Source organism: Plasmopara halstedii, assembly GCF_900000015.1.
Source record: "Plasmopara halstedii genome assembly, contig: Scaffold_350, whole genome shotgun sequence".
Classification (NCBI taxonomy): Eukaryota; Oomycota; class Peronosporomycetes; order Peronosporales; family Peronosporaceae; genus Plasmopara; species Plasmopara halstedii.
Window position 1 is genome coordinate 160,168 of NW_020187271.1, and position 14,718 is coordinate 174,885.

Genomic DNA, 14,718 nt, shown 5'->3' on the forward strand with positions numbered 1-14,718 from the left:
CTGCGAGGGGGCCGCCCGGGCTGGACAGATCTTGACCTTTTTCGTCAATTTGAGCAATTTGCTTTTCACGCATAACAATGAGCAAAAGCTGAACGATCAAAGACGACAAGTCCACGAGGTGTGGTCGGAAAAGCATGAGACCTTTAGTCAGCAACTCTGCAGAAACAGACGCCACAAATCTCTCGGGAGATTTCAGCAGAAAAACTAGCACATCACAAACTTCACGAGCACTCGCTGGCGAAATCTCAGCCGGGAAATACGTACCAATCATACCCATTATCAGCACAAGCGAGCCTAAATGTTCGACTACAAGAGATAAAGACAATTTGAAGTCAGTTTGTGCGGTGCCACTTCCGCTAGTGGTGCTTGTGCCGCTCAGTTGAGAGCTTGAAGTTGCGCCAGCAGTACTGAGGCTCCCATCTGTACCAAGAAACGAGCTCCCTGTCTCCGTCTCCAGACGCACTTTTTCCCAATGAAGTTTCGCTGAATATTCAGCGGACAACGAGCTCTTTTCAGTTGCTGAAAGTCGCTTGATGACACCACTCAGTAAAGTACGCGCCGCGAGCTGCGTGTATTCACACGGGTCGAAGCCAAATGCTGCCAGTTCTTCAAGAGCGGGTTCTCGGAACTGAGCGACACTCTCTGGAATAACAATTGAGTGTTGAGTGATCAATTGACTCCATAGAATTTGAAACTCTTCCTTGTTTGCGGGAGATGTACTCCCATTACCAGATCTCGAATGCTTGTATTCCATGCAGCTCATGCAAAAAGACACGACTCCAAGCGCCGAAGTAGCCGATAGAGCCGACGAGTGCTGCCAGTGCCGGGCAAAGACATTTTTTTTTTCTTGTGCCTCAGACTGTTTAAGTTCCGGTGTTAAAGGTGTCGTCCATGGCAACGGAATGGTCAGCGCTCCTGACATGGCATCATAAAGAGCACACGAGTACAGTGCACAAATTGGCTGAATGCCTAGAATAGCCTGACACATTTGATCGATCGAAGGTGAGACACCCCACGATAGCAGTAACGACACCATCCAGAGCTCCATTGAGCCAGTTGCATAAAGGGACGGCAGCTCCTCTAATGTTAAGTTGGTCGTGCTGTCGCCTTGAAGTAGTGAAGCGTAATAACTTGTCCAGTTCTTTTTAAGTCGATTGGCACTTCGAAGAGCGGCAAACTCGATCAAATGAACTGCAGTTTTGCCAATAAATAGCTTTGAGTCGACCAGCGGAGAGCTGACGGTGCTTGATGATTCGCACGACAAATTACCGTCGCCATAAAGAAGCGCACATGGAACTATGCGCTCAAGAATTCCCGTGTCGAGACTCCATACGTACACCATCCGATCATCGCACTCAACACAAAGCAGCCCACGCTCTAATTGCCACTCGAGATTACAAATGCGATCAGCGTGATTAGCGAACTCGAACACACAATCCCACCAGACAAAATCACAGCTGGAAGCCTCTTTATTTTCGGGGTGTTCCAAGTACTGAGGACCATATAGTACAACTTTATGATCAAAACCGACCGTCGCAACCCATCTGTCTGGGTATTCTCTATCCGAATTCGGTCCGTTATTGCTCGTTTTGAGTGGTGATATGCTTATCTGCTGAACGGCACCGCGATGATTGCGAAACCTGTGCACAATGTTCACTTCATGGCGTATCTCACTCGCTGCCTCATTTGATCGAAACAGACGGAGATCTAATACTTGAAATACACCATCCGTGCCACCGCTAAACACAAAGATCTTAACATAAGGCTGGAATGGACAAGAACCGCCATGATTATGCGCAATATCTGGATCTGAACTAATCGAGGTGTCGAACTTGGAAAAACTTGGACGATTGTGGTTCTCTCTACTATCATTACGATGTCGATCGCCGATGTTTTGCTCCAGAGAAACATTCGTAAACCGCGATCGGTAAAAGCGATTGTGTCTTGTTGCAAAGCACATTTTGTCCATTGATACTCGACTAGGTGACATTGGTGATGGATAGGAAGTGGAAGTGGTTTCAAGTCTCCAGAAACAATGTGCAAGTGTCGTGATACGTCCCGAATGGCAAGTCGATCGTAATCCGAATTTTATTTCTGAATTTGTGCCCGTTTTTGCTGAGAACTCTTGGCTGAGTAATCCGATACAGAGCATTCCATCGGCATATCCTTGAGCGATGACAGGAATGTCGAGCAAGTCTCGAAACATTAAGTCGTCCGCCTGATCTGCGCTGAGATCGAATCCAAGATTTTTTTCTCTCCGATCCTGAACTGCACTGCGTACAGTAATTGGCGCCAATACATTGGCCAGGACACTTACGTTATTTGCCATCACAGCAGCTGCAGTGCTCGTGAATGATGGTCCAATTCCGGGTGAGCTTATCCGCTCATCAGCCTGTTTATTCAAAGGCTGCTGACGATTTCGACGTCTTCTCGCTTGTCTACCCACCTCATATGTTGACGATGAGCGGGCATCGTCTCTTCCGAGTATGATGTGAGCTAAGCAATCTTGATGTTGTGACTGCTCCTGGGTACCCTTCGTATGTTCACCTCTTACATCACTTAGAGCACTTTCAAACCCATTCGTGAGCGAGAAGAATCGTACAGGTTGAAAGGTTAGCACCTGAGTAGTCAAAATCTTACTAAATGTGTTGCTTGATGTCGGCAAATCGCTTGTCGGTGGTGATACTCGTCCCGCTGCCGTTGTCCGAATTCCAATCGTTCCATTGTGGCAAACATGGTAAATTGTTAGTTTTGAGGCAGTCAAGGAATGTGTGCTGATGCACGACGTGAACCCTGGATGCCGCTGTCGTTCTTTTAACAACAGCAGCGACTTGATCGTCTTACGCCTCGCTCCTTTTATATTGTCTGCATTGCAATCACAGCATTTGCATCCATCCATTCTAGTGACATACACAGCCTTGTCAATCATTCGCAGTGCCTTTGAATCAGAGCGTGGAACGAGCTGATCCTGATTCTTGGTAAAGATAAAAAGCTCGCCAGCAGCATTATCGGACACCTTGGCTGCTGGAAATTGAAATACATGCTTCGAATTCGTCCACATCATAACAGTGCCGTCTTCCAAGAACATGCCGTTCTCCCAAAATACAGTATCACATTTGCTTCCAATATAGTTCGACGAAAGTCCTTTATTGCCACTTAATGTCGCTGCTTGTCGTACAAATTCAAAAGGTGCAAGATTACAACTTCCAGCAACAAATTTTGCTCGTGGTGTTCCAAAAGACTTCGATTTTCGCTGCCGATCACTTTGTGTCTCTAATGGACAGAGCCACTTCCTCTTTATCACGACAAATTTTGTTTTCCAGATGAAAAGCACACGCGACGAGTCTGACGATATTTTCACAGAGAGTGGAAAATAGCTGCTCTTGATTGAGCCCATCAGTGCAGTTTGCGGGTTCATATTGTCGCCATCGTTCATTGACGTGCTTTGAGAGCACGTGATATCCTGCGCCTGATCTGCCCACGAGATCACCCAGCTGGTACGTTGCACCCAGCGAGAACTTCCATCAGCACCACCACTATCCATAAAACTGAACATTGTACGACCAGAAGTGCCCCGTGGCTGCGTCCATAGGAAGCATTTGATAAGTCCTTCTACACCCAGGGAAATCACGACTGCGTCCCACTGTGGCGACGACTGTTGTGTAGCTCGGATCGGCGATAATAACATAGCCATTCGTCTAGCATCAGATGCTCGATTTGGAATCGACTTTCGCGACGATAATGGTATGGATTGATCATTCAAATTTTCCGCGTTTAACAACATTGAAGCTGAATCAATTGTTGATCCGCTACTTGATCTTTTTAATTTTGGTCGGAGGGCTTCAGTATGTGGTCTCCAAAGTTCTCCAACTGCAACACAGCGTCGTATTTGCTCTTGTGCAGTATTCATGCAGTACAAAAGCTCCATTTTCCACGAATCGAATACCATGAGCCGTGATAATTCACTCACGACGACTGCAAACCTTTTATTCCCCAGCATTTCAAGTCCCGAGAGTGGTGCCAACGCTTTTGCGATCGTAGCGTTGGCTTCTGCACATGCTCCATTCGGCAGAAGCCATTTGACCAAAGCACCGTCTTTTGTGGCAGAAAAAACTGTGCTTTGTCCCCACTCATCTATTCCACTTATAATGCCCACAACAGGGTACCCACTGCTAGTTGGGAATACAAGAATATTCACTTGTGCTACCGAATCTTCATCAAACCGCCAGTATATAACATGACCGTCCTTTGTACCTGCAAAGACACATAATTGTGTGCAACAAGATTTGTTGTCTTCATCTTCAAAAAAGGAGATAGACGAGTTTTGACTGGGCTGGGAAGTCGGCAGTTCGAGGACATGCAAAGCCGAGATTTCGACTTGAGGTGGTTCTCTCCAAAGTACAATAGGAACCACAACATCCTTTCCCGAGGCGGAGTGGTGCACACGCGGGTCTCGGCTTTTCGCTTGTGTCATATGTGACACAATATTTCGAGCCATGAAGTCGTGCGATTTTACTTCAAGTGCAATGTATGAGTCCGTAGAATGCTGTGACCAGTGAACAATGAAAATCAAATTACTGCAGAGGTAATTGAGTGGTGCAAACGACGACGCGAATCTCTTGAAGCGACGCGATGCACGACCTGCTTTGTTGACAATTTAAGTGATGCGGATTGAGGTAGCGTGGGAGCTCGGGTAAGTGCGAGTGAATCAGAGACTTATATTCCGTAAATCCACACTTAAGTATGATCAAAACTAATTTTACTTGTTTTTAACATGCGAGGGTGCAACAAGGAAAATGTAGACGTTCTCAGCAGATGTAGTTTTCAATAAACCAGGGCGAGATCCAGCTCGCTTTTTCAATACGATCAAGTGTCGAAGGTCGTCGACCTGGAAAGTTCACAGAATCAATTTTTTTTGGAAAATATCCTGTCCAGAAAACTTTACTTACAATAGTCGGGTTGAGATTAAAGTAATTGTGTCGGATTGCATGCACATTGTTATCCATCCAGGTCGTGTCGATCACATCCATGTCAAGATAATGTGCCGGGGTATCTTCTTTAAAGGTAGTGCTCCTAGTCATGCCATACGGTGCTGATCCATTATCAATAAGCTGCGTCCTGCTGCGGTTGTATGCAAACAGAGTCAAACCAGGATAATTTGCTCGCCGATTCACAGCTGCAAAAGCTAAATCCAAATCTTGAGGTGGAGATAAGTCTTTGTGCTGCAAGTCAGGAAATAGCGAATCAGACCGCTCGGTCGGCTTATCATCTTCTAAATCTCGATGAATCATGTGTCCACGCCTCCCAAGCGAATAGTTGAGTGGACCTGTAATAGACTTTTTCAACAAAAATTCAGAGTAGAAGAGTGCACCATCCAAACTGTCTGCGTATAGCGTGAAGTGATTGCAGAAATACCGTGCACGATCATAACTTCCTCCATACTTCACGAACTCATTGCGATCGTAATCTGGGTTACACAAAGTCAAAGTGGAAAGCCTCATTCTCTTTGGGGTAACATCTGCATTGACATCGCTCTCTGCGGGCTAGACACCAAAAACCGAATCCGAGTCAATATTGAGATTACTACCTCGTGGGGAAAAAGGAAGGCATACCAAAAATACTCTGTCAAAGAGTCCCTTGTTTAATGAGCTAAAGAATACTCGCGCTCCCATTGAGTGCGCAATAATGTTTAGCTTAGTGTATCCCGCATCGATCAAGCTTTGTAAAAAGAGAATAAAATCGTGAGCTGTACGTTCTCCTTCACTGCCAACTTCCTTGGCTGCATAAAAGCACTAAAAGTTCACGCATGCACATACTTGTTCGAGAAAAAAGTTTTATCGTCTCACCTTGAAAAAATGCGAGCACACCACCGCTAGGCCAGCTAAACACAAATGGGTGAATGTAAGAGGGGAAATCTCCGAGCGCAAGTAGCTGTGCCAGACGCTGAATACCATAGTCCAGAGCACAGCTGTAGCCGTGCAACAAGATCAGAGCCTCTTTGCGTTCGTCATTGTTGCTAAGATGAAGAACAGGGGACGACTTTTCCCGAAAAAGATGCCGTCTCGTAGCGCGTTCATCGCAATGTTGGTTCAGATCCATTGCTTTATCATCCTTATGGTTAAACACGACACCATCTGTTGGAGTCCTTAGTACCGAAAGACATTCGGCCGCATTTTTAGGTGCCTTGTTTTCGTCCGAAGGAGTCAAGTGTGTCACTGCAGGCAGGTATTTAAAAAATCCACCGGACACGGAACATTCTACGCTTGCAACACCCCAATTAAGCCCATTTTCCGAATGTTTCGGAAAGAAATAAACCTTTGACGAGGACTTTTCCGCCCTATTGTGACAAAACCCAACACGAATGTTTACAAAAGAGTATCCACTTCCATGCTCAAAACTACGAAAGGGGCCAATTGGATTGCCATTTTCCCACTGACCCGTCAATCTTTCGCCATGGTATGACGTGTCTGTCCACATTCCGTAGCCATGTGGCTGACCAAGCGCGTTCAGTCCGCCACAATACTTAATAACACTACGTTTTCTAGTGTAAAACCGAGCTTTCGACAGGTACGTCAGCGTATTTGTCTCATCTCCTGCTTTAATATTCCACCAATTTACAAGATCAAACTTTTGACGCAAAACCAGCCACGGGTACACATAATGCGTGAGCCAATAAGCCATCACTGTAATCACTTCGACAGAGGAGAGGATAATAATCATGACAAAACGCACTTGTTTGTCGGAGTCAGTGACTTCATGATTATCGATCCAATACATCACAAAAAGATTGCCTGTGATTGCATATGTCAGCGACTCAGCCAGGATAATCCAATATATGATCCATCGCACAATTAATGTCAATTGCACGAGGATGTACAAGACCACAACGATCACCGCAAAGTACCAAAAATTAATAGATTGGGACATTAGATTGCTATTGGACGCTGCAGCGATAGTAAAAAGAGTTATCCAGAATATATAAGTATCGTAAGGAATCTGAGCTGTACCTGATTCGTTTGCAGCAAGTATGACGAAGACCACAATGGTTATGATAACGAGCCACGTTACTAGTTGCGTCATGAAGGAGTACCGTTGATACACGCCTTGATATCGACGCTGTAGTCTGCGTCCTGTCATGACCCCAAAAGACCTAGCGACAATTTTATATAAGCATAAGTTTACAATTAGAAGCACTTGTTACAGCTGCGGTCTATACTGGTGAAAATTAAACTGCTCGGGGCCATTTAGCACATCTGCTAAGCGCATTGTAGGCTCCACTTCGGGTCTAGAAAGCGACGATGAGTCATGATAGCTACCAGGGAGTGATATCTCATTCGCCACGAGGCTGGCGTCCATGGACCGAAGCAGTGTGCGCTTGGTGGCAGAGGTCTGCAAATGGTGCTGAGTTTGCCATGTTCCTTGATTATAGCTGTACACCAAGTGCACACCAGACAATTATTGAAGATGTAATTTTTTATTCTCAAAATGTTAATTTGCATTTACCTTTGCAGCACTCGGAATAGCTCTATACTCATGGAATCGTAAGCCTACAGTATTTGGCTGCACCTCGTAATCGACGCTGAGACAATCGTTGTTGGCTAATGCGTACAAATTCCAATGCTTTGGACGCTTTCGCTGTCAGTCATTACAAAGGGTTTGCCCTGCACTCCGCACAGAGGAAGTTTTGACTAAAGAGTCCGCGTCAACAATGCCCAAAGTTTAGGTTTGTGCACGACAGGAGCGGAGCCGATAGCCTCTCAGGCTACTAAAAATGAACGTTTGTTCAGCTTTACATTTTAAAGTACGTTTCGTTCGATTTGAGGCTACATAACGGATACTAAACATATCCGTTTCGCTATATCGTATAACGAAACAAGCGATTTCCTGCCGTATGACGGATAGCTTCCATCTAAAGCTCAGTGATCGTCACACGACCGGAATTACGGTACTTATGTATGTAAGCAACATCACCAAGCGTAATGTGAATTTTGAACAATGGTACTAGATGTGTAGGGTATGGACACAAGATTACAGTAATTGCCTCGTTTCACACGAATTTTGTCTTCAAGACACAGCGTAAATGTGTCTGCCCCCGAGCGACCACTGCATCTGAAGTTATACTATCTGCACTTTACGATTGGTGTCTATTCTTCAGGGAACTTTGCTCCCGTGCGTTAAATTAGATGGCTCGACGGGCTTTCATTAAGTGCTCGGTCATTGCGTTCAGCGCGCTGAATGAAGTCATCAACGAGGATGGCGAGGTCATTTCTCCGAAAAGAAAACTCTTACTGCACTCCTCTCCGCTGCACAAATTTTGAAATTGTTTTTTCCATTGGAATTACGTGTATCAAAATCTCGCCAAGAAACCACGACGTTGTTCAGCTCGTGCAATGCTGGCTGAAGCTCTCTCATGGATCCTTGTTTGCTTAACTGAAAGCACAAGAGTCACGTCGATTCTTACCTAATCATCACGCCGCGATTGTGGTCATAGACCGCCTGAGGTGGCTTGGTCAGCTAGTGCGGAGCGCCTGCGTGTGTATCATAGAATCAAGCAAAAGAAAGCCTTTCTACGGGTACTTTTTTCAACCCAGAGGTGGTTGCTACCGAATACGGTTAGAGCAGTAGCGGTGAGAAAAAAACGTACCTTCGTGAGGACTGTATATTGGATCCTTAAAGCTGGCGAGAGTATCGTCGAGTAAAAACTCAACATATACACTAGGTGAGGAATCCTTTCGCTTCATTCGTTTTTAGACTCACTGATTTCAGCGAAGCGGATGTTCGCATAGAACATTATATCCTGCTCGACTTTGCAAATGTACAAAGTACGACACGGACGTCGAGATGACAACCCATCACCTTACGTCTCTGTAATCTCCAGCCCCGCTCAGCTCCATGAGACAGCTGTAACGACTGTCGAATACGGGTCATACTCGCCATAAAGCCGGCATCCATTCACTAGTGGGAAATGTACAGATACAAGTGACGCTGCCACTTCTTCAGGGGGAAAATGTGCGCTAGATTATTAACGGTCGCGACACCAGGGCAGACTGGCCAAAGTAAAGTTATAACGCTATTCACCTCAACAGATACTAGTAGCTCCCTGGTGTATCCGTCGGTCCGCTAAACGTTTTCATGACAGTGAACCGGGCATTGATCAATGAGCAGTGCTGGTGGAGGTCGTCTTTCCGCGGCTGATTTTGTGATCCGGCTGCGCGTCGACTTTCTCCGATAGTTTCAGCGTATATCCGGAACCAGAATGAGTCAAAAGTCGGATTTGCTCTTGAAGCTTTGTCATCGCACTGCGCACCTTAATACACACCAGGTCTTTTCATAACCACGTCGCTGATTAAGAATCGAATAGCTCAGGTAGAGGGAGATGGTGGTGATGTTGTCCGTTTGCAACAGAGCTCACATGTTATACACATTCGTACGAGCAAAATCGTTTATGGCATCGGTAAGCACACATAGACCCTTGAGATTTTGTTCACATTCACTCGATATCTATCTCTCTACGACTGTAAACGGCATAATGTAGCGCGGTCACAGCTTAGTCGTATAGACCGCAGACACAGCGTATGAGTGTGAAAAAATGGATTCTGTAATACGTGCACACTACAAATTCGTATCTGTTCCGCCTACCTCTGGGACGGCGTGTTGCTCTTGTTTGTATAAATTCTCAGCTTAAGCGTAGCACATCTTGCACATCATGCTCAATATCGCCCAGCGGAAAAGTAAATTTGCGACTAAGTATGGGTTAGATAACGTCTATAAGTATATTTTGATCGACGATTCCTCTCCCTCAATGATCGGGGCCACTTTGGGTTATATTGATTCATACCAAAGTTTGTCAAACCGAATAAAGCCTGTGAAAACATCTGTTGTGTTTTCCGACGCAAACGCATTGAGTGAGATCAACTCGCTTCAAAATCGCAATCTCTCCGGGATAGTACTTTGAATGGTATCATACAGAACGTGATTCACGTAATTTGTCTAACCGTCTGTTTACGGATGGTCAGCAGTTGACATCCGGTACCGCGAGCATAAAAGGCTCACATTTTGCTGTAAAGCAAGGGTCTTTAATGGGTACAATGGCCTTTGGTGCGCCATGCTAGTGAAACACTTTGTCGAGGAACAATGTTGATGCATCATCACCGGTCAAATTATCTTAACAAAGACCACTACCGGTATTGGAATTACCACTTTCGTCTTTTGAACGACCAAATATCATACTTCAAGGTTATCAATGTTCTGCAAGAGCGTGCAGTCTAGTCAAAGATGTCGTCACATGCTGCAAGAATATACAGCCTAGACAAAAATGCAGTCACATGCGGCGAGGATTAATCCCATTGTCATGTTGCACACATATGCGCTTATCCACAAATACATGTTGGACCACCAATCCGCAGTCCTCATCAAGCCGGATGTTTGGTCTCTTTTGAGTTGCCACCCAAGACGAATGATGTGCTTTAGCTTCTTATCGTGAGGGACCATAGTGCGCTGAATATTGTGTGGGTCAGCGCTGCAATACAGCAAGTCATAAGATTTGGCACAGCGATGCAGGCGTGCAGCCGTGTGCTTCAACAAACGACATGGGAGCCCCCAGATGACTTCTTTCCGTGTGGCGCGTCTGACCCGTACGCTGTAAGTATGGCCGTATCAATTGGTGACTTCATCAGTTTGACATGCCACTGATCACAGTCGGGTGAAACGAAAGCGCATACGCCACCACATCAAGCCGACCCGGCTTATACCATACCTCTTAGGTACTTTCGGTTGAATAGGATAACATCTTTATATATCGGTGAGTGATGTGGGAAAGTCGACATTATGCGCAGCGACGCAGGTATGTAACGATTCAATGGGCAGGTGCATCATGAACTTGACGAGAGTATACGTTGATGCTAGAAGCTTCTTGTCCAAAATAGGGGGTCTCTTCTCAGCAGCTTTCATCTGGCAGGCAGCACGTGTTCAAGCCGATCGACATCTGCTTAAGGCAAAACGTAGCCTTTAGCAAAGGATGAAGCATCACAGACGACATTTGTGGACCAATTTAGAGTCGGTAAAAACAGAATCAGAGCGCATATATGGCAGTCTTTTATAACCTTAACGGCTACCTTTTCTACCGCACCGCAACACTATATGATATCGCTCTCGAGATATTGGAGAGGTACCATGCAATTTCGGCATGGTTTACATGTGCTTATGCAGATAATTGGCCTGATTTGGCCATTGCCACAACCAATCTTGGTGCAGTGGCCCTGGCCGATCTTTAATGGACTTTGTCGTCGCGGAGAATGTCCGCAAGTCTTGCTTTCCATTGTGCAACTTACTAAAAAAAACATTGTCGATTGTCGAATTGGCTAATAGCTAATTTGAGCCCATCCATTTGAGCGCTGCTCGCAACTGTTTAATGTGGCTCTTCACATCCGGCTTTCCCGTGCTGTGCGCGACTACAAAGAAATCCGCTTGTGCTTAGCCACGATGGGGCTTGAACGGCCGTGTCCACATTCAATTTAACGTTTCTGGTGGATATGATAGATCTACAGCATGATCACGTACTTTCAAAGCATCCCGCTCGGGGTTTTCGCTGCGGTTAGAGAAAACCAGTTGTCCTTCTTCAGCAGACCAAAAACCATTTACTAGGTCGAGAACACTGAACAAGCGCAACCGTGCTGTGTGTTTCAAAGAGTCGGTGTTTGCGCCAAAATTATTGCAACGTCTAGCTTGTATAAAGTATGCACTATTTGCCTCTTCCTGTCAGTACTTCGGTCACAGAATGTCGGCGCTAAGTGTTATGAATTTATCATCCCTATTGACCCACTTTTTGCTTCAACAAAAAACGCAAATGACGACACATACTTTCTCACTGCAATGTTGAGCTCTAATGTAATTGCAAATATCTACAGTACCGAAGGGTCCGGACTAACGACGATGGGTATGTGACACAGGCTGGTGCATCGTCAGAAACTATAAGATTTAGTAAAACGTTTGTATTCGTATCTCGCGAAATATCATTGATTCTAAATATTGTAATCAGGAATAGCAAACTTTCTAGACACCTATATTTGGTAAAGGCTCTCAATTTGCTTTTGGAAGAAGTGTACGGTCCCAACTGTGCAGAGTACACATCAATACGTTTCAATTTACAGTAATTTCAGGACCTAGGCTTGGAAACACTGTATCATCTGCAAGGATTGAGCCTTACCCATTCGACTTCCTGTCTCCGGGGTAAGTATAACAGCTTAATAAGCTTATGTTTATTATTTGTGTAATCGAGTTGAAGAAATTGGTGACCAAAGGGCCGGAGGCGGTAGTTACTCGACTAGATGCACTCACCAGCTCTGAAAATGTGCTGATAAAGCACATTCGAGAGCCTCCGCTGGCAATGATAAAGAATGTATAATTTCATCGTGAGGCTAAGGATGTAATGAGTCCAGGCATATTGAGGTCCGGTGTGGATACAATCTCTTCCTCTGAAGAGGAAAGTTGAGATAGAATATTATTTGACTATGATCCAAACGAAGCGACAGCACGTCACACTTAGAATTTCTGAGATAATAAGTCGCTTTTAAACATGGACACATAACACGTGCCATGATGCGGTAAAGAGGCTATTTCAACGTGGGTATATCTGAAGAGACGGATATCACGATTGTTCGAACCACCTGACCAGGCATAACATATGTAATCGAGCTAATCGTCTCCTCGTCAAGGATAGTACAAGGACCGGCGAAGCGTGCCAGGGATCCAATAATTCCCATCAATGCATTGGCGTTTGCTCTCTCCCGGATGCGATTACAGTCGCCATCGTGGGTGCGGCTAGTACTGAGACCATCCGCGTTTATCTAACCTATTTTGACGAAGGGCTAGACGCCGCGTTCAATGCGGAGTGCACCTTTTATACCGCGATGATATGATATGGCGCTGGGAATAAAAAAACTGAGCGCCAGTGCCAATGGCCCTCACTCATTCTGAGAAAAAAAGCGGTCTATCTGATTCTCCTGTAGAGTTATCTTGAAGAATGTACAAAGCGTGTGCATCTTGCGTTCTCTTTTGCTCTTGGTTGAGATATTCGAAGAATCGGGCTCTCACGCATGAGGGAATAGTAAAACTGTAGAATTCTCTCGCATATGTCGATTTCAGTGGACCGCCAAGCGCCAACTAGGAAAGACGCGGGATCAATTATAAGTCGTGGATGTCGTGGTGGATTCGACTAAGTCCTGTAAAAGGCGACTCTTATTAAGAAATGTGTGACCCAGAGCCGATGGCTGTCGGCTGTTAGTATTTACTTTCCGAGCTCTGGAGAAGCCTGCCAAATCTAAGAGTTTTGTACAAGTGCGTACGATACGCGACTGTCGAAATAACAGAAATTTCGCGGAGTCCGTGAGGCTACCAAATACGGATGCGGGGTCTGTTCGTCTTGCAGCGCGACACTGAAGAACGCAACCAATGAATTAGCTCTAAGGTCTTGCTGAGTATTTATGTGAGGTCTGACACTTTGACAGCGTTCTGTGTCTCGTCAACAAAGATCTGCGATACGATCCCAAGCGCGAAGTGTGGTGTTCGCACACTTCATGACTCGTTAATGTGCGCTTCTTTTCTAAAGAGCTTCATCGAATCACAAAGCTACATCGGCAAGAAAGCAGAAGCGCTTTTTGCGAGGGCACGAAACAACGATTGCTTTTGTACATGACATCAAATTGTCTAAAACTGCTATCAACTAAATTGATAGGTGCACCGTGCAGATTCGGAAGGCAGGAGCGACAGTGAGCTGAAGTCTTAGGATGAGGCGGGAAAATCCAATGTATATCGTGGTAATCAGAAGTTAAACTTTGGTAAGACGGTAAAGAACAGGGGTGTCAGCTTTTGTCTCGTAAACCAAAACTGGTAGGGAGTGAAAGCGACTGGGTGTCGCAGTCTATCGTGCCAGAGCTGGTGTAGCTGAAAGATGATTAGTATAATCGACTAGGTCCTCAAGATAAACTATCTTTGTCGCGACTGTCGGGTCAGCACTACCGTATGGCAGGCCTACAGTACGGAATGGGAAATTTCAAGGGTGAGTGACCAGAAAGATTATTTACTTACGAAAAAAGTCCTTGAATATACAAATCGTCCCACCGTACCTCTGGCAGATATTGCTACAGCTATCGCCGTTTTTTTATAAAAAAAGTGTTTACCGGTACCCATGCATTAATTTCAGGGTACAAAAATGTATAATGTCGCCAGCTTGAGATTGCAGAGTGAGCCCAACAAAAATTATACACCTCTGGATGCTACGCATCTACAACTTTTGTATCTTCGAAATACGAGCTGACATCCAACCCAATTCAAAACTTTCCATTGCTGCCATATATGGTAGGAATTTTCAAATCAATCCAGCGTCGAGCCGTCGGTCCACGCCATCTTCTGTAACGCAACCTACACCCTATTAACTTTTCAATGTTGGCTTAGTCAGCTCTTTTCCAGATCAAAGTTGGTGGCAATTTCTTAAATGCGACGCTCACCGCAAGAATGATGGTAATGCGCATGATGCAAACCTTGTTAAACGAACAATCACGCGACGAACACCAACAGCGTCAGCAGTTTGAGTGTGGTTGTGTGCAACTTCGTAGAACAAGGCAATTCCATTTATCAGCAGTGTCTGGTCGAGATCCATACGAGACCGCAGCTCTGACAGAATTTGCATGAAGCTGGCCGCTCGCTCGACGAAAAATTCGT

The 14,718-nt window shown here is 45.3% G+C and overlaps 2 protein-coding genes across 2 annotated transcripts in view; both read right to left on the reverse strand.

The window, feature by feature from the left end:
- The window catches only part of PHALS_09090 (FOG: WD40 repeat), a gene marked incomplete at both ends in the record, with an annotated part of 4,632 nt that extends 134 nt beyond the window's left edge, over window positions 1-4,498 (reverse strand). Inside the window, one exon of the mRNA XM_024724527.1 lies at window positions 1-4,498. This exon is cut by the window's left edge and continues 134 nt beyond it. Coding sequence (XP_024575394.1) covers window positions 1-4,498 — 4,498 coding nt within the window.
- A 261-nt stretch (window positions 4,499-4,759) lies between these two features.
- PHALS_09091 (Protein of unknown function DUF900, hydrolase-like) lies at window positions 4,760-7,535 on the reverse strand (the record flags this gene model as incomplete). Its single annotated transcript, XM_024724528.1, has 7 exons — window positions 4,760-4,888; window positions 4,950-5,543; window positions 5,613-5,779; window positions 5,847-6,944; window positions 7,008-7,150; window positions 7,217-7,429; window positions 7,504-7,535. 7 exons carry the CDS (start codon window positions 7,533-7,535, stop codon window positions 4,760-4,762), a joined length of 2,376 nt encoding a protein of 791 aa, XP_024575395.1.
- Window positions 7,536-14,718: the final 7,183 nt, after the last annotated feature.